Consider the following 25,809-nt stretch of genomic DNA (forward strand, 5'->3'; position numbering starts at 1 on the left):
CAAACATAACATATTGCTTTAAAAGCTAGAAAATTTAGGATTTAGAGGTATATCTCTTTCATGGTTTAAAAGTTACTTGTCTAATAGGTTACAATATGTCTTAGGAAATGGAAAAGAAAATAATGAGGCTCAAATGGAGTATGGTGTTCCCCAAGGTTCCATATTGGGACCGTTACTGTTCTTAATTTGTGTAAATGATGTTCATCTCCTTAATCTAAGAGGTAAAATAACTTTTTTTACTGATGATTTTGCTACATTCTATAAAGCTGATACTGTAGAGGAACTGATAACGTACATTAAAGAAGACTTATCTACATTATATCATTGGTTATGCATAAACTCGTTGTCTTTAAATTTAGAAAAGTCTCATTATATAATTTTTCATAAGCCGTTTTCAAATATAATTCTGTCTAACAAAATTGGAATTAAGAATTTGGAGGGGAAAAGAGTCGAATACACTACATATTTAGGGATGATAATAGTTCAACATCTAACTTGGGAATTACGTATTAAAAATTTAGCAAAGAAAGTAAGTCCTATTGTAGGTGTTATATAACGCTTCAGAAAAACGATAACAACGAACTTAAAAACGATGCTGTACAATGCATAAATACAAAGTCGCTTGATATATTTGTGTATTATTTGGGGACATGCTAATAAATCAAAAATACAACCACTCATATTATTACAAAAGAAACCATTAGAACAATGTATGGTCGACCTTTGGATTATTCAAATAAGAGTTTATTCATGGAATCAAATATACTGTGTAACGAGTCGCCTTGAGGACACCCCCCGGCTCGCGGCTCAATGGAGTCGTTCCATGTTGATGATGACTTATGAGAAGCAAGAAATTGTAAAAAAAGAAAAAATAGAAAATAAGGGAATATAATTACATTATGTTATAGTGTTGTTTAAAACAAGTTAAATCTAACCTGTATATATATTTATTCTTTGTATCTTTTTTCAGTTAGTTTTTTTTAAAAAGTAAAAAGGAAAGAGTACGAGTGCGCGAATATTAGAACTGATATGGAAATCATTCATGTCTGCTAGCGCGTCACGTGATGGTTCATAGCTTCGCGGTATGCGGTTGCCTTCTGCCCGCATACTCTCTTGTAGTTTATCAGCCAGGACGGATCGTGAGCTCGTAGCTGTAGTTTATCAGCCAGGACGGATCGCGAGCTCGTGGTTGTAGTTCATCGGCCAGGGCGAATCGTGTATTCATGGTTGTAGTTTGTCAGCCAGCACGGATCGTTAACTCATGGTTGTATGTGTGGTGACGGTTGTGGAACGAAACGTGTACCAGTTTTTGCTTGGTGTCGTTGTTTGTGTCTGAGTTTAACAGTGAAATTTAACTGGGGCAATGAATGTATTGGGCATAACGGCAAAAGGAGTGAAAAGTGTGGAAAAAAGTGGTTAGTGATATGAAAATAATCACAGTTTCTCAGAAGCTAGTATTTCTGTTATACTTCTTTTCTTATTTTAAGCAGAGAGATTACAGGAGTATTGGAGCCGAGGCAGGAAGTAAGCGGGGGACCAAAGGAGGTCAACTTGTGCCCGTTTATATGTTACGAGTTTGTCCTAATAACCAGTGCAATCGTTTTGATTGCTATAACCTTAGTTGTCTGGTTACTTTGTGGAGCATTTTTGCTTCAAAGGACGAATTCTGCATATTTTTGTGGGACAATAATCTGCGAAAAGAAAAAAGAAATGAGAAACAATAGTTACTTGCTTTGGTTTTGTAATGCAGGAAGCTTTTCCCTGAATAAGCTCAACTGCTATTGCAAGTAACCGTTTGTACGCCGAAACTAAGTTTAGTTTGAACGTTTTGACGAAAATCTTTAAAAAAAGGTTCAGGATAAAAGTGCCGTTTGACCAATATGTTTATTCGCTTCGAGTTTCATCTCGGTCAGTCAACGAAGCCAATTCCAATACTGTAACACCACGGAACAAGGTAACAAGAAGACGGAAAATTTGGGTGAGTTAATTTTCAATTTACGTAGTAGATGGGTCACTTTGTTAACAATTCCTGTTTGGTTGTGGTTAAAGTTGTTTCCGCTTTAGTTAGGACGCTATTTGCATTTGATTTAAATTACCACAGTAGGGATCTGTTACATAATCTAGTTAAATCCTCCCCAGATTGTAATTTTGAAATTGGTGGAATGATAATCCGGGAGTATTGATCCGAATAATTCTAAAGAATATCAAAAAGTTCGAATTATTCCTTGTGGATATGTTTGTGACTTTAAAGCGTAATTTTGACTCGTTAATACGTGATTGATGAATGATTTCCATTGAGATTTTATATCGAGCACTTAAGAGAAAAAAGTTTCCAAAAAGCATTTAATTCTAAAGGTACATTGTGCGATATTTTGAACATCATAAAGATTAGTAATTGTGGAATTAATATATTACGTAATTGTCAAGAATTATTTTCAAGTTTGTAGTCACGGTCAATAAAAATAGGATTAGGTACAATTTTAGTAAAGAGTGTTGTAATATGAATAAGATTTTGATTCGAAAGAATTTCATAAGATTGTGTTATTTCTTGATGTCACCAATTAAGGATTGTTATACAGTCGGTGACAAAAGTTATTGAATCATAGATTTTCTATTTAACATTGAACTTTCACTTAATATTTACGAAAGATATTCTTTGAATTATATATATTTGAATTGAAAGCAGATTATTGAAACTGATTAGCTTCAGATTTTTTTATTATTGTTAAATTTTCTATTACTTTTGAAAAATTACCTTTCGACTTTGTAATATTTTCAAGCGAATTTAGATTCAAATCGAGATACCGAGATTGTTGTTAGATATTGCAATTATATTAATAGTCAATATATTTGAATCAAATCAAATTATATTTTGAATTCGATCTCTAACGTATTACTACGCGGGATATATATATATACATATATATATATATATATTTTTAATTTTACTTTTGTTGTTATTGCTGCTTTGTGCATTTACATTAATCTAACGTATTAGTATATATGCACAACCAACTCTTTGAAATAAAGTTTGTTATTGAAAATTTGAAATCTGGTTCTTCCATTATTTATGATTAGCTGTATATCCTATTTATTTGTACTCTGTATTAACATATTCACAAGGAATATCAATCCGTCCAGTCTGACGCGGCGACTTTGGGTTTATGTGTCTGTTCGGCCAAGACTCTTCTTTCGGGTTTGCTATTCGAGTTTAAATCGATTGTTGAATTACAATTATTTTTTTTTCTTAGTTAATACTCTTGATTTGGATTCGTGTGGCGTGACTAGGAGGAAAGGGGCGTTTCAACTGCCATTCGATTTATTAATCAAAATCCAATCCTGTATGTATGTCCATAATGTACTTTCAAATAATATACATAGTAATCTGCTTTTAATAAAGAGGAAAGAGGTACGTAATTATAATACTAGAAAAAAAGAAAGATAATACAACAAAATATTGTATAAATAGCGTTAAGCATAATATTACACAAACTTATGATAGTCTGACTAAAGACATAAAAGCAACACCTTTATTTAAATAAGAAATCAAAAAACACTTTTGGAATAAATTTGCTGAATAATCTAGTAGCCTAAAAAATGATAAATGAAAACAGGGGATACCGACATATTACTACAAAATAAAAAAAAAAGCCAAAAGAAATACTTAGTCCCTTAAAGTGAGCTATTGCTCGTTGGGACAACATTTTCCATCTGCACTATCCACATGTTATATTTCTCACTCACAGGGAACTTGGAGGACCAGTTCCATTTATAATTTAGACAAATTAAGTGTGGGAAATCTGGAGGACCGATTTCCCTGTTAATGACTATATTAAGTGTGAGAAATTAGTATATTATCAAAATAAATTATAGGAAATTTGAATTTCTAATTTCCGTATACTATGGTATTTCTGTTACTCTTTGTTTTTTTCTCTTCTTTATTTTCCTCTTATTTTTTTAAAAAGACTTGTGTAGGTAAAAACATGTGTTGATTGTAATGGTTTAATATATTCTGAACAAATGTACATATCTTGTATAAATTTTCAAGCACTGGTCTATATTCTGTAGCATCTCTTTTGTATAAATAAATAAAATGTTTTCGCACTCTAAACGGCGCAACTCCTTAAAAACCACATTCGTCACAGGAGTATTCACGCATACAAAAGAAAGAAAGAGAAGTGTTAAGATATTTGACCAAACCTAGCCTCCACTTACCACTGGCCAATAAAATTTACAAAATCTACAAAAAATGCAGAAAACAAATTGTTAATAATAAAAGAATGTGTTTCGAGAATAAAAAAAATTAATTTGTTACAGCCAATATTTGAACGCGGGTTATTTCATAGGATAACACGACATTGTATCGACGTATTCATGTGAGAGCTTGCAACTATCATTTCCGAAGGTTTATTTACACTGGACGTATATTACCTAAAAAAGCAACGAGATGTAATTCACGCAAGGATTATTGGTGAGAATACCTCCTCCAATAGCTAGGACAGGCTTCGTAGATTTACGAAATCACCTTTCTAATCCTCCTCAAAGAACTAGTGGAATATCGTAAATTTAGGAAATCATTCTCTAAATCCTCGATATCTTCGTGTTCACCCCTAACCGTAGGTTGGTGGGCAACATGGAAATTTTGTAAACTGTTCACTCCCTTGGAAGATCAGTTTTAAATGTTGATAACGTATCTTCTTCGTAACTGTCTATATATTTTATCTCTGGTCTTCCTGTGCCTGGTATTCCTATTGTCTTTCCATCTATCAGCATGGTGATCAAATCGGAATGCCATATAAGATGGCCAAGCATGCTGTTTCTTCTTTTTCCTATTATTTTTACGACCTGTTGTCCTTCATTAGTGTCCTTTTGTCCTTGTTCATTCCTTCTTCTTTTTGTCCTTCATATGCGCATCATTGTGCGCGAATACCACATTCAAAGTACTTCCAGGTTAGATATTTTACCTTTTCTCAATGCAAATTCTCGGGTAGTCCTACACATATGTAGGTGCAATAGTAAGTTTCTGAAGATTGATTAACAAATTTTTCATTACCGTAAACAAGTAATAAAAATCTCAGTAATTTCACACCAAGTGTTAACAATAAGATAATACTGGTTTAGCACGAGCAATGTCGTTGTAAGCCATAAGAAGCGTAACAGATTGGGTGTCGCGCGAAACATGACTTTGTGGGGATAGTGGGAACTGATGAGGGGGAGGTGCCGAAGACACGAGGAGGGGGCATAAGTTTTTCTGTGATCAACTCATAAACTGTGCATACCTTTCCCTGCGATAGTCTAAAACATTTCTTTCCATAGAATGTAATCCTGTGAACTGAATTGGCATGTCATGAAATCATAGGAAATACAGAAGAGAAAAGTTTCAGACTGTGTGTTTCCAATGATGTCCTTGACAAAATCAAAGTATGACTAACCGGTATTCGAAACACGAAAACTTTTACCATGACATGGTGTGTTTCGATCCAAGGTGGCTTTCTGATTTAAAATTCGAACTACCCATAGAAAGCAATGAACAAAACCTGTAGGGAACTTATCAACTAGAGAAAGGGAAACTTATCGACTAACTAAAATTATATGCAGAGGTTCGATCCAAAACATCGAAAGGAGATGTTGTGAGTGAATATGATAGTGAATATATAAGTAGTGAGTATGAAGAGAAAATATGGTGAGACGATATTGAACCAGAGATGTAAAAATCAACTTAAAAAGAGAGCTAGCAAGTCTTGCTTTACATGTGCGTTAAAAATTATATACGAATGTCGCATATATGTCTTATGTTATACATAACTCTTTAAAGTGTATCAATTTCTCTTTACGATCGCTCTAATACAGGTAAATTGTTACCGAGCGTTTTTCAAACTCAAGATTATTAAATCTAGATTAAGGGCGAACCTCGGTCAAGACAACATTGAACCCTTTTTGTTAATGCAGTATGAAATGTATATACTAAACAAAGTTAATTAAGATGTCATAATTAACAAACTCTGCCATGATAGTACAGAATTGAAAATATTTCTGATGTAAGGTAAGAATGTCCTTGTTTCTTGTCATGTAAACAGATCAAAGTGATAAAAGTTCAATGTTCTATATATATATAGATAATGTGGCACTGCGCCACTAGTAATCAAGCTGTCTGGAACCAAATTGAACTATCATACATGCATTTTCGAGGTGTCAACAAGTACGTGTAAAACTTTAAACTTTGTATTTAAAATAGCAAAAAAGGTAGATTGCAACATTGTTACATCATCTTTTAATGTGAATTTATTTAACGCTGTTTTCAAAAGCGCTAATTTATCAAGTCATTAAAAACTACATAGTCCAATCTCGCTACAGATAGCTCGAAAGTGCATTTAGTTCACTGCTTTCTCACAGCTCAATTCAGGGCCCCATAATAAAAGAGACCTAAGTTATTTATGACGTTTCCACTAAGGTTTATTTATATTCAGAAATGTACTCTCCGCAGCACAATATGCTAACTAGAAGAACAAAATCGCAGTTCACTTTAGGGCCTACAAATGGTTGAACTGCATCGTGGTTCTCCTCCAAGTTTATATATTTCACAATGGATAATAGATTTCTTGGGCAAAAATAATCTTACTTCAAAAGTTAGTTAGTCCCCTTGACCTCCAAGGTCTTCACATTACGTTTGATGTAGATGTTTATTGAGTTTAAAGGAATAAAATTATGTGGTTCTGAAACGTACATTTTGAGCGTTTAAACGGACTGCGATGATAGCTTTTAATAGCACATTATATACTACTGTTGATCATCCAGTTAAAACATAAAATATGCGTATGTAATAACGTCTCTATGTTAGAGGCAATGCGCCCTCCTAGTAGAGGTAGTGTCCCCTCATTATGATCCTGCTAGAAATAAGAAAACTATTGATATTAGAAAAAAACTTATCCAGAAGCATGGGATAACATCAGATGGTAAAATATAGAATCAAATTAATTTCAGAACTTAGCTAAACAAATAATCAAGAACATGCCGAGGAGAAAAACACAAGGAAATCAAGAAAATGGTCGTACATTACTTTAGCACAGATGATAAATCTTTATAAACGAAAAGGAGAAAATTTGTCATAAAAAAAATTAACATCTCTGGAAATAACCTGGAACAGGTGTACATCACTTTCGATTTGTTAATGAACGTTATAATACATGTTTGTGATTGCAGGTGTGTTTGTGTTTAGTGTGGCAACAAATCAAATGCAAGAGAGGACAAACCATAACTAAATGAGATTTGGAAGAATGAAAAGAAGGTCAAGAACAAACTTTTTTTTTAAATTTTTTATACCTGGGATATTCTTATATTCCTTTATATTCTCAAATAAGATCTCAATTCATTTCAGTCGCCTAAAACGAATGAATGATCTCAGAATTATACCATCTGCAGTTACAATCAGAGTAGGACCCATTCTCATCAACAAGTTTGAAAGGAGTTTAATGCTAAGATCAAGATCTTTTCTCTTGTTTGTCAGTACGGACATTAACACCTCCTAGTTGATTAAAAAAAAAACTCACGATTTATTTCCTCTTCTACTAGGATAGCACGATATCACAAACAGACTTCTACGGTAGGCTCAGAACAACGCAAACAAAAAGTTCAAATCAGAAAGCGCTTAAAACAGAACTTTCTTCCAACTGGGGATATTCTTACAAATTTCTAAATTCTAGAAGCACAAACTCTAAATTCGTTACACTTAACTACTAAAAATGAAAAGAAATAAATTATTCATTCCGCAACATTGATTGTAGAATAGTTGCAATTAAAAGGTACAAATCCGAAACATGTTACGATAATGTTTGTAATTCTTATTCTTGAAATATTATCGATCTTGTGGTTGATAATAGTTTTTCCGCTTCTCAACGCGAAGGATATAACTTGGAATTATCTTATCCGTATTAACTGAGGGAAACATATTATTTATTGTTATCTGATACAACATAAAGGATACAGGTATGTTCGCAGATAACAGAAAGTAATATTATCCATTTCTTTTTTTTCTTACGTATTTAAACTTTTGACCTCTCACTTACGCGCTCTGGGGAACTAAGGTTTTACTTCAAATAACGTTATCGGTATTCGATGAGTGAAATAATTAGCTATTATTTTCTTCAATCTGAGAAAGGATATCTTAGGTATGAGCTATAAAAATTCCCAATCGTTTTATCTGTAACATATTTTGAATCTGGAAACACGCCACTTTGTAAGATAAGTGAAATGACTTTAAATTTTGGCGGATCTTAAAGAGAGAACGCACCTAGATACGAGTCACAAATTATTTCCAACATTTGTGTTTATTCCAGACGTTTTTCGACACTGTAGGGAGCACTGATGCCTAAAAATTGCTATAAATATTTTTATACATTAGTGGAATAACTCTGTTTTGTCCTGGATTACTCAATAGGTTAGTAGTAATAATGTATATTTTGCAGTTATATTTCTTGTATGCTATGTTCGAAAACTTATTTATATATATAAACAAGTTTAGGTAAAAATTACTGTTATAATACTGTACAAACTTGTATTGCTTCCATGTTGCAGGAGAAATTGCACTAGCTTCAGAAAAAAGAATGTTTATACAAAATATTTTGAAATTAAGAACTAATGAGAATAAATATAAAGAGCAACGTTCTTGCATTTTCCATGTCCATTGCCGACACAATTGCCATTCCTAATCATGATTCTAATAATAATAATAATAATTATTATAAAAATTGCGCAAACTTAACCAATGAGCAAGAACTGCTGAGCCTGAAAACTATTTATTCGATACTGATAGCAGCCCTATTTGATTAATCTCTCATCTCTATTCTTCGTAATATTTTGAGCTCTTTTACCTCTATAGTACTCTTTTCCATATTGTTAGTCATAAGTGTATGTTAACTTGCTCTTATAAATTAGTATACGAACCGAGCATCATCTTTCTAACATGATGGCAGAGAGAGAGAGAGAGAGAGAGAGAGAGAAAGAGAGAGAGAGAGAGAGTAAATTTCTAATATTTTCTTTAACTGTTCTTTTTCCCTTTTATGGTAAACCAAATAATGACACATAGCCTACAGTTTGTTCGAAACTCTGATGTCTTGCATAAAAGTACTTTGAAGTATACAAACTCTACGGTTGGAATTTGTATACAAGAGCAAGTAATATGACAACTTTAACTGGTCGAAGTTTACTATAAAAGACAGGGAACTAATTCGTAATAGCATTTTAAATAATACCGTATTGTGCATGTTATACATAAATTCGTTCACAAAGTAGCTAGCAATCACTGTAAGCGACATGAATAACTAAGTTCAATGTGCTAAATCATGACACAGAAAAAAATATTGGGAGTTAAGGAATCTACATAGGTAAAAATTTACGTTCCTAATGTATTGTGTTATTTTGGAACGCAAATATGCAAGCAATGAAAGCATTTCAGGATGTTACTCATAATTTCTTTAGGAAAGTACAAATACACATTCAACACGTATGATATGTAGGCTTATGCTATATACAGTGCTTTGCGCTATCCTCGTTTTCGTGTATACTTATTTGCGTTGATATAATAGATCCTAACCGACACATCCCTGTTCTTCCAGTCGGACCAACATCCTGCGCCTTGCCCTCATTTACATAGCAATCTTTTTCTTTTACCGACCACCTAGCACATGCTGGTTAGTGTTGAGTGTACAATAGTTCTTGCGTCCCCTGCGTGCGATCTTGTATGAAGAAATAGATTTCCATATCCTAGAAATGATTGGTGAATATATAAAAAGTCGACTATTTTGAAAGAAATGAGTACCGTATAAAATGAATTTATGTCTGTATAGTCATCTACAATTATTGAACATCCATTGTTGGTTAGAATATTCTTTTATCTTCTATTCTGTTAATGTTTTTCGAAGCCCTCCGGAAATTGAGGGTAGGTTCATTGGAGCTAAATCCTCAATAAAATAACAAACGTCCATATTTTTTGTTCCAGAATAACCATTTCACATTAATATTTCAAAAATTTTAGGATACATTTTATTCTTACGATCGGTTATTTTACCTAAGACTCTATATAAATAAAACACACGTCGAGCATCCATTTTGTAAATATATACAAGAATAAAGAATTTGGTGAGAAATTCGTATTTAATAATAAAGAATCATTATTTTTATCAAGATACGAACTACATAAGATTTGTAACGATCATATTTTTATAATTTTATATATAGTTAGTCTATGTGTGGCATGTCATTTCCAAATTGCGGAGTAGCAATTTACGTTCGAGATATCTCCCATATTTAAACATTTTTCATGAATTACTGTCTTTAACCTACAAACTTTCCGAACCTATGTATCCGTATTGTTAATCTGAGCCAATTACTTTATGAAAAATTGAATATTACCTTCCTGGCCGAACGGAATTTAAACTTTTTGTTGTTAATTGTTGGGAGTCCTTAGAGTACGACGGGCAAGTCTCTTGAACCATTGGTTTCCTTAGCGTTTCTATATCACTTTCAAACACAGGATGTTCTACGGCAAATTCTGATTTCACAGTATCAACGTTTAGTTTCTCATCCAAAGAATACATAACTGCATCCTTCTCCATTGTTTGCTCTCCTTCCATTGTAGATAATACTAATTCTTTGTTTTCAGTCATCAGTTCGTATGTCCACCCTTTCCCTTCCAGTGGATCTTCCTGAGGTAAGACATAATCAATTTCTTCTTTGCACATCAATTCCAACTTAACAGTTTCCTCTCCAACCATTATGACTTCAAATTTAATAAGAATTTGACACTGTTCTTATACTTCCCTTGTCTTTTAAGCTGCCAGTGTTAATGAAATGATTGACAAGAACGTTCACAGCAACTTTACACTTGCAATCAAACATACGATCAGATTGTAATAAAAAACAGAATAAATACAGTTTGAAAACAGTAAGTTCTTCACAATTTTAATGTCCCAGGTAACAAAGACCATTGGACTGTTATTACGTGTATTAAGCATATAATAAATTATAAAAGCGAAGTACTTAACAAAAGATTTAAAGTATAAAGTAAATAATTTTCCGAAGAGTGGTGTTACCACATCCCACGCCGCGTCGTGAACAGTGTGGCCATCCAGTGAAAATATTTCGTACTAACTTATGCAGAAAAAAAGTACTAGATCTGGAAAAAGTACTAAAATTTTATCATCTCCCATTTCACCCTATTTATGACATTTTACGTTATTAATATCTTATTAGAAGGTTTCCGGAAGCTGTGGAAGGGAATGGTCCACACATTCTCGAAAGAACCTCTAACTTTAAATTTTTAAAGTCAAAATTCGATACGAACCGTGCAAACCTCTTACACGCTCCCAACAGTGGGGGCGGTTAGACGTTAAAAGTGTGGGGAAAGACATGATCTGAATATTTGCATATAAATGTTAGTTTTCCTGGTTGTTTCTAACATTTTGTATGACGAAAGGTTGTATAACTAATAGGATACTCTTTTTCAGTTAAAATACCGAATATCGTAGGCCTATTTCATGTTTTATTAAGTAAATTGACAAGAGCAACGCAAGTGGGTACTAGCTCTTTGTACTCTTAAACAACGAAAGTGTAAGAAAAGATTTGATTCCTTGCTCATGAACATCTTAAAATTCTGTCTGAAAAACTGTGATGAGATTATTGAATAACAAATTTACAAAACAAATAAATAGAAAGGATAATATTAATCATAGTGATGAATAATGATGCTTGTTTTGCAAAAGTTATATTGAAACAAGGATTAATAGTCAACTTAATTTTTAATTCTACACATGCTAATAAATATGTTATTACTCTTAGAAAATGAAAACAGTAATTACTACAAGCATATGCTACGACATTTAAAGAAATATTTGCTTTTGCAACTTCCCGAAACATGTTAGTTATCATAGGGTGTAGTTTTCACTTTCTTGGAGCACATCAAATCACAATATGCCTTATGCAGAGTCGTTTTGACGTTATGATTAGCGTCATACTAAAAACCTGACTACTGCAGAGAACATATGTTAGTCGATCTCTTTAGTATGCTACTAATCACACATCAAAACGACTCTGCATAAGGCCCAATGATACTTAGAATCACTCCATACTCCAGTTACACAAAATAACATTAAAATCTAGAATTACGTTTAATTCATTAAATTTAATTGTATATACACTCGTACACCCCTAACACACCACTTCACTCGTATATTACACTACAAAGCAATGGAAAAGGTAGTTGTTTCTTATTACGCTTTTGTTTTGTTTTCTTATTTTAGAAAGAAGAAAGGACATTTTAGGAACTGTCAATTTTTGTGCAATTAAAGAATTTGTGAAAGCCCATTTTTTTCGGAATGTTCTCTCAATTAGTTTCATAGCGGCTGATTAACATGCCGAGATATTGTAAGAAGTGAAAGTATGCTGAAATTGTTGTGCTCTGATAGGTTAATTTTGGGTTATTTTCTGTGGCAATTAAAACGCAACTCCTGTAGTTTTCTTTACTCCAGTAGCGTAGAGTGCTATGAAACACTGAGACACTGTCTAGCCTTTCAAATTAAAAGAACATAGTTTTAAAATTTCTTAATTAATAAGAATCAATGTACTGTACATATCATGTTGTAGAAAAATATAGAAATAATAGGGTCCGTGATAGGTTGGTTCATAGCAATAGTGGTAGAATCTAATTTGTTAATAATTTTAATTTTCAAAACATGGGAATTAAAAGTTCTGTCTCCGTCAAACAGGCCACAAGGAGACATCAAGAAATCTGTCTCAACGCGGTTGAACAAGTCAGTGGAGCTCCTACTTGAAAGTTGCACGAGCAAGTGGCTGTGTGGAGTTCTCGCTCGCTGAAAGAACCTGGCAATGAGACATGTTTCAGCTGCAGTGATACCATGCTCAGCGCATTTGTACTATTGTAAATCCAACACACTTTTTCCTCTTCTTTTTAGATATTCAATCATATATCAGAGAAAATTTCAAGAAATAGAAGAATGAAACCAGTTAATAACTACCGGAAAAATTGCTGAAAGTTTTATGAATTGCTGGAAGTTTTCTGAGCTTACTTTTTGAATCAGAGATTACACTTTACAAAGGCTAAGCAAATAAGAAGATATTACATAGGAAGTAAATTATTAATTCAATTTAACGTATCCAGTGTATATACTGAGATTCTTCAGAATGAATTAATATCTGTATGGTTGTTTGATTTAAACGTTGAGGGCTTTGTTGATCAAAATTAAGTCTACATATGTTATATACAGTAGTGCAACCTCGCAAAAATCAGTTTATAACGAAATTTGGTTAGGAGTTTCATATTCCTTTCCATCACCGAAGCAGTATGAGACATGGCCCTACAACTTAATGTTGGCTTCAAACTCGAGAAGAAATAATAATAATATCTAACCAGGCACGCACCCAATTTTTTGTTGGGAGGGCGGAGTTGCCCCCAACTTTTTGACAAAAAATAAAATGCCACCTATATGCTAACTCCAGATTTGTGTAGAAAGTGTTTCACAGGTCCGACACTGACCAAAAGGTCTATCGGAGCAGACAATTCCTAACTCCATTCATGGCGGAGGCGTGCAGGGTTTAGGGGGATCCAAGCAGCACCCCCCTAACTTAGATTTTTCTGGAGGGCAAGCATTAATACGCGTATTTGGGTCTCGTAGAAAAGTTGTTTTCCAAATTCTTGGGCCCCTTTTTTCCATCTTTCTCTTACTTTTTATGACCCGCCCTAAAGCCTGTGGGCCCTCAAGTACGACAAGATCTGCGGGGCCGTTAGTTACACCTCTGGGATCGTTCCATGCATGACAAATTAATTAAGGGGACAATATTGACAAATCTCAAAGCCATACGAATAAATATTTTCTAGGACCCCTAATAGCAGACATTTTTTTACTAAAATGGGCCCACGACTCTTTTGTTTTATTTCCTTTTGTGTACTGTTTTATTTATGTAATGTAGTGAATCTGTTTGATGCTTCATTTATAATTTCATGTTCGTATCGTATATGGAGTAAGAAAATTTTGTCTTAAAATGGGTCCCCCTCGAAAGGCGGGGAGCTTCTCTGAAGGGATCCAAGCCACTGCGTCTATGTAGTGTTGAACGGATATTATTCTGCACTCGACAAGACAAGTAACTGTAATGTACTTTAATCTATATTTTCAGAAAAAAATATGGAAGTACATTGTTTTTATAAGAGAAATAGTACAGATGATATGTAAGATCAAATTTTCATTCTACATCAATAATTTCTCTACTAAACAAGCATAGTTTTATTAAGAAAATTAATAAAAGTATATTGACTTAAGAAGTTTTGGGGATGTCGGAACCCGGTTGACTTCTTTCTTTCGTGGGTGCGCCTCTGCTGTCTCCCCTTTGCGAAAGTTAACGCTACGCTACTGCTTTACTCCACGGGAAGACAACCAATACGTACTTACGAAACGGCTTATATATGGCACCATTTTGTCTATGAACCAGTAATAAATACAAAAACTTCAGATTTCTAAATGAAACTATATACATTAATGGGTTACTTCAAAAAGTGCGGGGGTAACTGTTCTCCCCTAATCGCCGCCCATGCCTCCCAATTATGACTTTATTCCCCAAAACTAAAAATCCTAGCGGAATCTCTGCTTAATTGTCGTATTAGAACTCACTGTAGAAATAAAAAATAAAACTAAAGTAACACCAGAATGACAACTGTAGAGGATGTCGGGAGAAAACATGAAATATAAAATGGGCTTATTGAGAAAATCGAGTTTTAAATCCTTAATAGCCTACTTTTTAAACGGATCACCAAATATGTAATATTGTTTACAGTGGCCATTTATTAGTTTTAACCCTTCGTTCTTTGACACTTTCTTACTTGCTATTTTGAACAATAGAATGAACTAAAAGTCTGAACTATAAGCCAAATTTTTATTATATTCCTTTTTCCTTTCCAAATGTATTTATGGGAAAAGAATAGGAAGAGAAAAGTACTAGCTTTGTTGGTGAACGTACTAGAACACTAAAATATTATAAAATGTACTAGATCTAGTACGAAAGTACTGGCGGTGGTCACACTGGTCCTGAATAGTGATGGACTGTGGGAATATTCCCTGTGGGAAGGAAAAAAATGGGATTTTCCCGGTTTTTTCCCTGGCATATAAATTCCCGGGAAGGAATTTACTTCCATTTCTTTACTTTATCTTCCAAATTATAAGAACAATATGGCTAATTACTTTATTTTTAATTATTATGGTTTTAAATAATTTGGAGGTTAAAATGTTAAAATTCCTTGACTGTACTTTATATAACTAATCATATGATCTATTAGTATCATTTCCATTCAAACTAAAAAGTAGAAAAGTACTAATTTACAAATGATTAAAATAATTTCTGTAGAAATAGAGGTGAAGTAGCATCAATATACCCCGAACCACCGTTAATAATAGTATAATTGCAGTATTAGGATTCGATCCATGTACGTTCTTGTTTGGGAAGACATATAAGTATATGTGGTTTGTGTTTTACTGTTCTCTCGGAGGGTTTAGAAATTTACGATAGTCCAGGATTGATCCTTTATGTTTTGGACGTTTTTTTATGCTTTAATAGCAGTTTGGACTTGTTACTAAAGCCAACCAATAACCATTGGACAACACGGTTTAGAGTTTGGGTTAGAACATTTTGGGAAATCGTTATAAAAGCTGATTCTAATCGTATTTTCAATGCCGATACAATTTAAGAATGTAAAAATTATTATGTTGTATAGTCATTAGTTATTTATGCTGGAAAGAACTCGATTTTCTCAATCCGCCCATTTTATATTTCATGTTTTTCCCCGACATCCTTTATATTTGTCATACTGGTGTTACTTTAGTTTTATTTTTATTAGGTTATCTCTTAAACTAGAAAATACAAATTTATACCAAGATAATTATTTTGATAAAGGATATGCAAAATTTCACTTTTCACTTTAATAAACAACACTGAAATTGCACAAACACATATGATATTACATTTTGGCACTTTAATTCAAATAATTGAATATGATAAAATTTAACACTTGGTCCAATTATTCTTATTACAATCACGGAAGATGAGGTAGTCGCGGGTTACCGGCTGTATTCCACTACATCGTTACTTTCCGCAATTTCGCACTGTCACTTTTCACTCATTTTGATGCTGGAAGAAACTTATTTTTGGTGGTTCCAGGGGGATATCCTTACGGTTGGGGTGAAGTCCCTCACTTTCCGTTCATTTTTTTGGGTGGTCTCGCAGTTCATTTATTGTGCTGTTACTCCTTGTCGTTAAGACGATTTAAAAGTAGCTATTACGAACGAATGTTCTAGGATTTTTTTTAATGCAACATTTTTATTAACGTTAACGCACTAGTAATGCGTTAAACACTGTACTTAACTGCATAATAAATGTACCATAATTCGCGCAATGTCGTTCGTCTGCTCTCTCGGAGCTGACTCCTTGGTTACATGCTGTTGTCACACCAGGAAGGATTGTCAGACTAACTTAGTTTTTCTCTCCGTCTCCTCGCGTTTTTACGCTGCGGACAGGCTGACAATGCAGCCTGGTGATGTCAAAGCTAAAAGTAACTATGACAACCCATAGGCAGGAATTCTTTGACAGAACACGCTGCCCTATAAGCATTTGTGTACCCGTTGTTTTCGCAAGTTTTGCGTTTCGCTCACTTCGAGCGGTGTGACTGAGCGCTCCGCTCAGTAACCTTGTGAACTCTACCTTAGCTGTCTAAACTTGACTGGCAACATTGACAACACATGATCAGCAGCAGCAGCGTAAAAGTAAGAACAAGTGGGAAAGCATAAAGAGAAAAATAAAATAAAAAATGGAACTATGTAGAATTATTTGTAAGTGAATTAATAATAGAACAAGAACCTTTTAAGGACTAGTTTTGTTTTAACCTGCCGGTCAAGGTAAAAAAAAACTGAACATGTTTAAAGCTAACAAGTAAGCCGTATTTTGAAGAAGCAAGACATTGCAAGTAAACATCGCATATTACTTTTGGAGAGTGTCGTACTTAAAATACTTGGATTATATACTTAGTTTGCATGCGTCATAGTAAAATAAAAGACATATTTGAGCAATTGAATTTAACGTGAATTCACGTACTAACGGCAACGAGAAGAATTAAAACAAGTGATATGTGTATACGGTATACGACACACTAAAGCATGCTTTGCACTCGAAACGTCATAGAATTCTTTTGATATAACCGTAGAAACATATGCGCATATAAAAAGTAAATCTAAAATATTGATACATTATTTATGTAAGCCGATATAATAATATTCATTTCAAATACTTCAATCATAACCTAACCTATTTTATTAAATACTGCATATCAGTGCTACTAAAAGTAAATATAAACTTTCTTGCGCCAGTCAATATTAGTAAAAGTTAATAACTTGTATACACTCTGGAGGATCAGTAAATATAAAACGTCATGTATATAATAAGCGCACAATATAAACGCATTACCTTGCATTAAATCCTTTTAGTCTTAAGCTCAAATTTGGAACATATATCCAAAAAAGAACTTAAAAATTAATCTATATTTGATATAGGCCTATACAATAGCATAACTTTAATTTATAGCTATAAAAATATCTAACAACAACAGTAGTAATATAACATCGTTACATAACTGCATTATCTCTAAAAACTGTGCTAGCTAATATATTTGTCTGTGAAGAATGTTTAAAATATCAGTAATAAGTTGAATTCAATCTAAATAAAAGTTCGCCAGTCGCGACTATCAAGTGTCAATTAGTTAGTCACTTTGCGTTCATATTAGTATTTAAGTAGTGAATCATCTGTTCGGGCAAAGACAAAACTGAAGATAAAAACAATTATACCAAGTGGCAAGTATAATATAATAGTTCAGTGCATCCGTAAAAAGGAAATAATTAAAAATAATTAATAAATAATAAATACAAATAAAAATAAGAGATCAAACTTCTCTAAAACTATTCTTTCTAGACATTTGAAATAACATAATTTGCTACTGTCGTCTGAACTTTAATTTATTCTAAAAAGATTTTTGAAAGTATAGTACAGAAACCTTATTACTTGTATTGTTTTTATTTTTGTTGCATATAGTATTTTGTATGAATACTATTTTGTAATAAAATGTATTATAAAAACAAATATAATAAAGAAACACATATGGTTTTTAATAACAAGTTTACGCAAGTGTATTCTAAAAATTCTGAGTCTAGATTGCATCATCTTTCTACGTCCACGCTACGTCTAACAACTTCATAAATAACATCAGTATAAAAATTTATATTAAATGCTCAAATGGTAAGTTGTCAATTACAACCCAAAAGTGTTATAATATTAATAATAATATTCTTATTTGAGTTCATTATTTCTTAATGCACTTTGTTTTCGGAGCATGCGCTCCTGCTATCGAAATTCCGGATAACGGGAGGTTATTAAAGATTTATTTCATATTTTAACCATTAATACCCTAAACCGTTACCGTCACCGTTACAATTCTTGGAGACAAAGTTTGCTCCCTGCTCTGAATTTTAGCACCTTATTTGGAGAGACGAGAGAGTCACCAAGATTTCCGTCGTAGACGCGACGCACACATATATATACATATTTCTTTGTTTGGTGAGAGCAAAATTTCCACGAGTGCATTTATACGAGGTTTACTTAAAAGTTAAAATGTTCTTCATTAGTATTCGATGAGCTGAACCATATGGTTACAATAGGCGTCCATCTGTCTCTGACTCGAATATCAGAACAGGTAGTCAGACTTCTCTTATATGTGAAGTAACGCATGCTATTTCGAGAATTAAGTAGGAAGAAAGGTCGTAAGGTCGTGTGGCAATGTTACATGCAAAATTATAAAAAAAGTCAGTATCTAGCAAATATTGTGAACAAAAGTGTATGCGAAAATGTTGAGACGTGCTTCTTCTGGTAGTTACATAAACTAATTTGTTTATATAATTTAAAAATGTAATATGTTTATAATATCAGTAGTAGAATCAAGTTTAGAAAATACACTTACATATAAATTCAAACTGTTTAGCGGTGTAAAAGTATGTGGACTTACTATACCATTTTTCCCACATGTTTATTGCATAGAACTTTCTGTAAGTAAATATACATTTATGCGTACTCTTTAAATATAATAAAATATTAATAAAATAACATAATATCTTTCAGAATATACATTTTGAAGTATCCTCTGGACACAACAGTAATAATACACTGTGATAAAGAAACACATTTAAGTTAGAAATCGTAATATATTAATAGAATGCACTTTTTTGTGATTGCAAATAAATTTCCGGAATATTTCCATTTTGGGGAATTTTCCCAGGAATATTCCCGGAAAATATCTTCCCGGGAATTTACCCATCACTAGCCGTGAATAGTGATGCGTAAGTTCCCAGGAAAATATTTTTCCAAAAGCTGGGAATTTCCGGGAATTTATGTACAATCACAAAGAAAACTGCATTCTATTCCTATATTCCGATTTTAAAGTTAAATTCGTTTCTTTATCACAGTATATTATTACTGTTGTCCGCAGAGGTGTCTTTAAAATGTATATTCTGAACGGTATTATGTTATTTTATTAATATTTAATTATATTTAGAAAATGCGCATAAATGTATATTTATGTACAATATGTTCTATGCAGGTAAATATGTGGAAAGAAGGTATAGTAAGTTCACAAACTTTTCAACCTCTAAACAGTTTAAATTTATATGTAAGTGGATTTTCCAAACTTGACTCTACTATTGACATTATAAACACATTAAATTTTTAAATGTTATAAATAAATTAGGTTGGGGAACTATCAGAACACATGACCCAGAATTTTATCAAAATTTGGGCATATACATTTATGTTTACAATGTTGACAGATACTGACTTATCTTTAAAATTTTGCACGTAACGTTACCACACAGGAACTTTCTTTCTACCCATTTCTCGAAATTTCCCTGCGTTAATTCACATGTAAGAGAAGTCCAGTACTTCTTCGGAAATTCGAGTCAGAGAGAGGAGACAGACCGACGTCTATTACTAACGGTGATTCGGGGTTTATTGATAGTGATTCATATCTATTCCTACATAATTTCTACATTACTTACAAAATGGTTCCTTTTCATAATTTGTAAATTAGTACTTTGCTACTCTTTAGTGCAAATGAAAATGGAACTTTTAAAAAAATCTTATTATTAGTTATATGAAGTACAGTCAACGAATTTTATCTTTTTAATCTCCAAATTATTTAAAACCTAGAAGTAACCCATAATAAATGAAAATAAAGTATTTAATTGTATAGTTCTTATAATTTGGAAGATAAAAGTAAAGAAATTAAAATAAATTCCTTCACCGGAATTTATATGCCAGGGATAAACCCGGGAATATTCCCATTTTTATTTTCCTTCCCACCAGGAATAATCCCACTGCCCAAACACTAGCCGTGACATAGGGGGCCGCGGTGGCTCAGAGGTAGAGCGTTCACCTCTGGTGCTTGGGGTCCCGGGTTCGATCCCAGCCCCCGCCAAGTGAACTTTGTGGTGGACAAACACCCTGCTCGTGGGTTTTCTCGGGGTTCTCCCGTTTCCTCCCACTTTCTTCATTCCACCATTTCACTCATCTCTCATCATCACCGTCTCCTTTAGCCTAACCGGCATAACCGTGGGACGTAAAACGTAAATATTTCATTTCATTTTTTTCACTAGCCGTGACATGAATCATAATACATTTCTCATTTGCTGTTTACTACTGAGCCACAATGAGTGTTCCAAAGCAGGGTTGGAAACAGATACTGTTTAGTACTAAAAAGGATTCTAATGTAAGATATTTTTGGTTGTCAGTTTTTTTCAATATTTGTTGTAATAGACATTGACAAAGATTATAGCTAGCTAGACAGATAGAAAACATAGATAATATTACAAACTTTATCCGGCTATAGATAAACTTTTGATTGTATACTAATATCCTGTATTTAATAAATCTGGATTTAGTTTCACTATACGTATCCATATAAGGGGTGAATTCAAGGGGTATCCTGGGGGGAATCTTCTCCCGCAGAAAATTCGTTGTCTGCGTGGAAACTTAAAATTTCAATTGCAAAATGTACCCAATTATTTGCTTTCCTTTCCGTGCACGTACTGACAAAATCCGATGTGTGAATAAGACGAAGCCCCACTCTATATAAATATTAAACATGTATCACCTTAAATAGAATAACAATTAGTCAATATAATCTATGTCTCTAAACGCTATCAGCGAGTTTGGCAGAACATGAAATCGTCAACTGATGATGAAAGGTTTATATATTAAGAGGTACAATATCCTAGCTCTATATTATATATTAATATAGATTGAGATAGGGAAGGAAAGAAATGGACGATCCTTCGATCATTCCATATGATCTCTGATATCAACAGATTTCTGCTCTTGAAAATCAACAGCTCTTTCATTACTTGTAGTAGAGCCATCTAAATCCCACTTTTCGCATATACTATATATTAGAAAAGATTGAGATAGGAAAGGAAAGATAGAGAATATCCTTCGATCATACCATGTGATCTCTGATGTTAACCCTTAAATGCATAACATGGGTCTCAGAGGCCCGCCACCTTGAAGAAAGTGAATTGATTTGGTCATTTTTCAGATTTTGATGCTAATTTTGTCTAACATCTTTCAAAATATGTTAAGGAATATCTTCATAGAAGCAATTTACTTAAATTACCAAAAATAACACATTTATTGATAGTTTTTTTTATTTATATCTCGTTATAACATAACATGGGTTCTCAGAGGCCTGCTAAATCATTTACGCTAGTTTGCCCAGTATCTCTCACGAAAACGTTATGTTTTTCCTTTTTTAAATTATACTTATGTGTTTTTTCTGCTTTTAAAGTGAATGCTGTCTCAGAAGTGGATGCTCCTGTGATTTTGGCGTATCTGGAGGAGAGTACAATACGAAATTGTTTTGTTTTATATGTATTTTCAGTTATATATAAAAACAAGAGTTGCGGGTGGATCATTTGCACGTTTGTAAACCCTGATTCTGGCAGAGGAGTCAAATCGATTTCCAGACCTCAGTTAATTATTTAGTAGCATAAGAAGGTCGAAAATATTAAATTTCCTGAGTTGTAGGTTTCCTGAGTATAATATGGGTGTCTTGGGTTGAATTGAAATCTAAAGAAGTTACACGTCTGTTTTGGTGTAGTTGTTCAATGTGAATGACCTAACTGAAGTAAAATACGGTATATGTATGTGTCACTAAACACAATGCACCAGATTACAATGTATCTACCATTTCAGAGGCAAGTCACAAGTCAATATTTAGCTATCTCATAAAAATCTACACTTGGATAACTTTATTTTCAGTGTCAAAGAAGTACAGATAATTTAACTTTGCTATTTGGTTTGCTTTTCTTTAGAAAAAAATAAAAGTATCGTTAGATGATGATGAGATAATATATATTACGGAACGAAGGCTGGTCGAGAGAGGAGGAAAATAGCTCGGGTATAAACATACATGCCTCATATGATGAAGATTCAGATGCGGAACCGTTAGCCTTAATTTCACGACTCAATTGTCAGATTCGTGTGATAATACTGCAAATACAAGTGCTTCTTCATATAGGCGTACATAAACGCTTCAAATGAATAACTGTGTCTAAATCTAATACAATTTGGTCTTGTGATTCTCCGTCAAATTCCTAAACACCGGTCTGGACCAATACGTTTCAGGGATGCACCATCTCGTAACGCAAGTACTTCTGATATATAAAAAAAAACCTTCATTTTTGCTCTTTGTGTCTCAAGAAATACATTCCGAAATTTTGAGATGCACTAACAAAGAAGAAAGAGGTTAGCAGTTGAGGTCAAAATTAGTTGGAAGTATGTAACTACGAAAAAACTCAAAGATTTCTTACGCATATTATCATCGGAAGTTGAAAAACCGGAGGCACTCCAGTCCGTGAGTTATTTTGTTCTAATAGTAATCCACACTATCGAGAGTCCGTTTGTGAATAGACTTCAAACAAGAAGAAAGTTGTTTGGCGATAAAAGGAAAAGGAACGAAAGGTTAAAAGCAGATCGACTGGTTCCTTTTTGATACGTGACGAACAGTTCCTTCCTTTTAGAGGACCCTCTATTCGTTCAATACATAACTAGGAAACCCACCAAATATGGACTTAAAATATTTTGGTTGTGTAATACGAAAAATTGCTATATATAATGATGGAATGATATACACGAGAGGAGAAGCAAATAACCCTGCAGCCAGTGGCGTATTTACGACGTTCTGCAAGATATTTTATATAATTCACTATAGTAAGTAAAATTTCAGTGGTGCTTAAGCCCGGAAACTCAACTCAACTCCTTAAAGACGCCACTGCCCTAGCAAAAGATTTGGCCAAGGGATAGTTCTAGAGTTAGCGTAGCTCCTCTCAGCACAGCGCACACAGACTAAAACATTATTCTAAAGATTGAGAACAAACTAGATATAATCATATATTACAATAAAACAAAAGAAGCAGTGTATTCTGTGGACCAGATGCCAAGAAACTACACCACAAAACTAAAATCACATGTGACCATGTCTTTTGTTTTTTAACATACTAGATGTAACATGTGTAAAACATTCCTAGTGTATGAGTCACAACATGTAATATCTTTCCCAAGAAATCATTCAAGGGAAGAATTAAAAAAAGCTAGCAAAAGAACTAACGTTACCCTATATTCAAGAAAGATATAAAATTGCCCATCTTTGGAAAACAACATATACCTATACAGGGGTTGAAAAATGGTAACTGGAAATACAAGTCTAGCGCCGAGTTAACTTTAGACCATAACATGTAGTGGTATGTATCGAATAGGTCGCAAATTGGAACTTTTCGATCTTCTGGTCGCCAATGGTGACTTCGTATTTTAGTTTTAAGAAAAGATCTTGTGTGAATTACACCTCTGCGAGAAAAAATGGCGATCAAACTCTGTAATCTTGCTACTGCATTCAGACCTAAAATTTCGAGTTCTTCCCGTAATATATAGCAAAACATTATATAGGCATTAAATATATGACCTTAACCCTTATCCGGGCAACCGGGGCCTCCCAGGCCCAGTAGCTTAATATTTTTTTTCGAATTTCTCAATAACCATAAATTTTTCGATGTCATAAAATTCTGAATTCTATCTTTTGTTGAAGTTAAAGTCATGAACATATCGAGTTGGTAAGGCTAATAGAGTTGGTAAGGCGCAAGTTGCCGTCTACGTTAGAAAAATAGCTTGCCCGGATAAGGGTTTAAAAGTCGCAAGTATAGCGTTTGAAGCCAAAAGCTAGCCGTTCATACGTCCAAATCAACATACTTTTGCGCCAAGGGCAATACGTATGGTCCCTTAATATTCAAAGAAAATGAAAATTACAATCATTAAATTGTGTCGACATTGGTTTCAGTATTCAGCTGCGGATACACGAAATCTCATTGTTGGATGCATATAGGGTCACCTGCAAGAAAAGTGTAATATACAGGTTGGTTGTAAATTCAATACATATTTTTAATTTAGATTATATTAGGAACTCTAGTTGGCGTTTAATACTGTTTACTAAGGTGAGGTTTACCATTTTTGGTTTCGGATGTTGATCCAGTTAAAAGCGCAAAATGACTGGTGTATATAGCGTAGAAGACAGACTTAAGATTGCCACCTGGCATGAAGAGCAGAGGCGGTGGTGCAAGTACAAAGTTGGTTGAGGCAAGAGCGGAATAGGAGTGCAACGCTTAACCCTGAGACAATAAAAACCTGTCGTAAGAAATAAATGACAACTGCGAGTGTGTTAGATGCAAGTCGATCTGAACGGCCCTCAATATCCAAATCGGAAGACAATGTGCATATTGTTCATGACGTAGCATGTTTGAACTTAGCTCTTTAAAGTCCACAAGACAAGCTGCTAGGGTAGCTGTATTGTCACGTCACACAGTATTGACCTTTTTGAAAAAGTAAGTTACATTTTCGACCTCGGAAGCCACATTACATTTATGAACTTTTTGATGAAGACTGCGACATACGAATGGAATTTTGTTAGATTATGCTTCGTTGGAGAGATGATTATCCAGATTTGTACATTGTCTTCTGGTCTGATGAAGCGGCGTTTGACGTCGAAAGGTTTGTGAACCGTCACTTTTGTCATTATTGGTCACATTTCGATGCAAATTTAACGGTGAAAATTCTGCAATCAAGACCAAAAATAACCATCTGGAGTTGAACGACGTCTACCAGATACATTTGTATATACATGATACTCAACACCATGATGGTGAAGGATACTTGCAGTTATTCGAACGTACGGATGGCCTATGATTCAAGGATGGGAAAATGGAACTCAATTGCTTTTCATGGAGGATGTAGCTTCGCTCCACTACGCAATTCTAGTGAGAGCATGACTTGGCAGATGGACTGACAAAATAGCCAGCACGCAGCCACGATCTTAAACCATGTGACTTCTTCCTTTGGGGTTGGACCAAGGAACAAGTGTACAAATTAAAGCCAAGTGATATTAATAGTCTTGAACAAAATACGCGTGAAGTGTTTGCAAAAAAAAAAAAAAAAAAAAATTCAGTTGAGATGCTAGAAGAGTCGGGGTTCTGTTCCTAGATTCCAGAAGTATGTGAAAAATTCGGGTACATAAGTTGAAATGAATATTAAGAGAATTTGTTTCAATATTTTGCCCCTAAACATATAGAAAACAATGTGCTTGCAGAAAATATAGACAACAGCATGGGCGCCCACAGA

At 33.7% G+C, this 25,809-nt stretch overlaps 1 protein-coding gene across 2 annotated transcripts in view; it reads right to left on the reverse strand.

The window, feature by feature from the left end:
• Positions 1 to 11,112, reverse strand: part of LOC145676370 (uncharacterized) — a 32,991-nt gene extending 21,879 nt beyond the window's left edge. For both annotated transcript variants that reach the window (XM_081747221.1, XM_081747220.1), the window contains exon 1: positions 10,408 to 11,112. In XM_081747221.1, coding sequence (XP_081603347.1) covers positions 10,408 to 10,769 — 362 coding nt within the window. In that variant the 5' untranslated portion in view covers positions 10,770 to 11,112. The remainder of the gene's footprint in view (positions 1 to 10,407) is intronic.
• Between the last annotated feature and the right edge of the window lie 14,697 nt (positions 11,113 to 25,809).

This window comes from Thermobia domestica, unplaced genomic scaffold (genome assembly GCF_964235325.1).
Source record: "Thermobia domestica unplaced genomic scaffold, izTheDome1.hap1.1 HAP1_SCAFFOLD_118, whole genome shotgun sequence".
Taxonomy (NCBI): Eukaryota; Metazoa; Arthropoda; class Insecta; order Zygentoma; family Lepismatidae; genus Thermobia; species Thermobia domestica.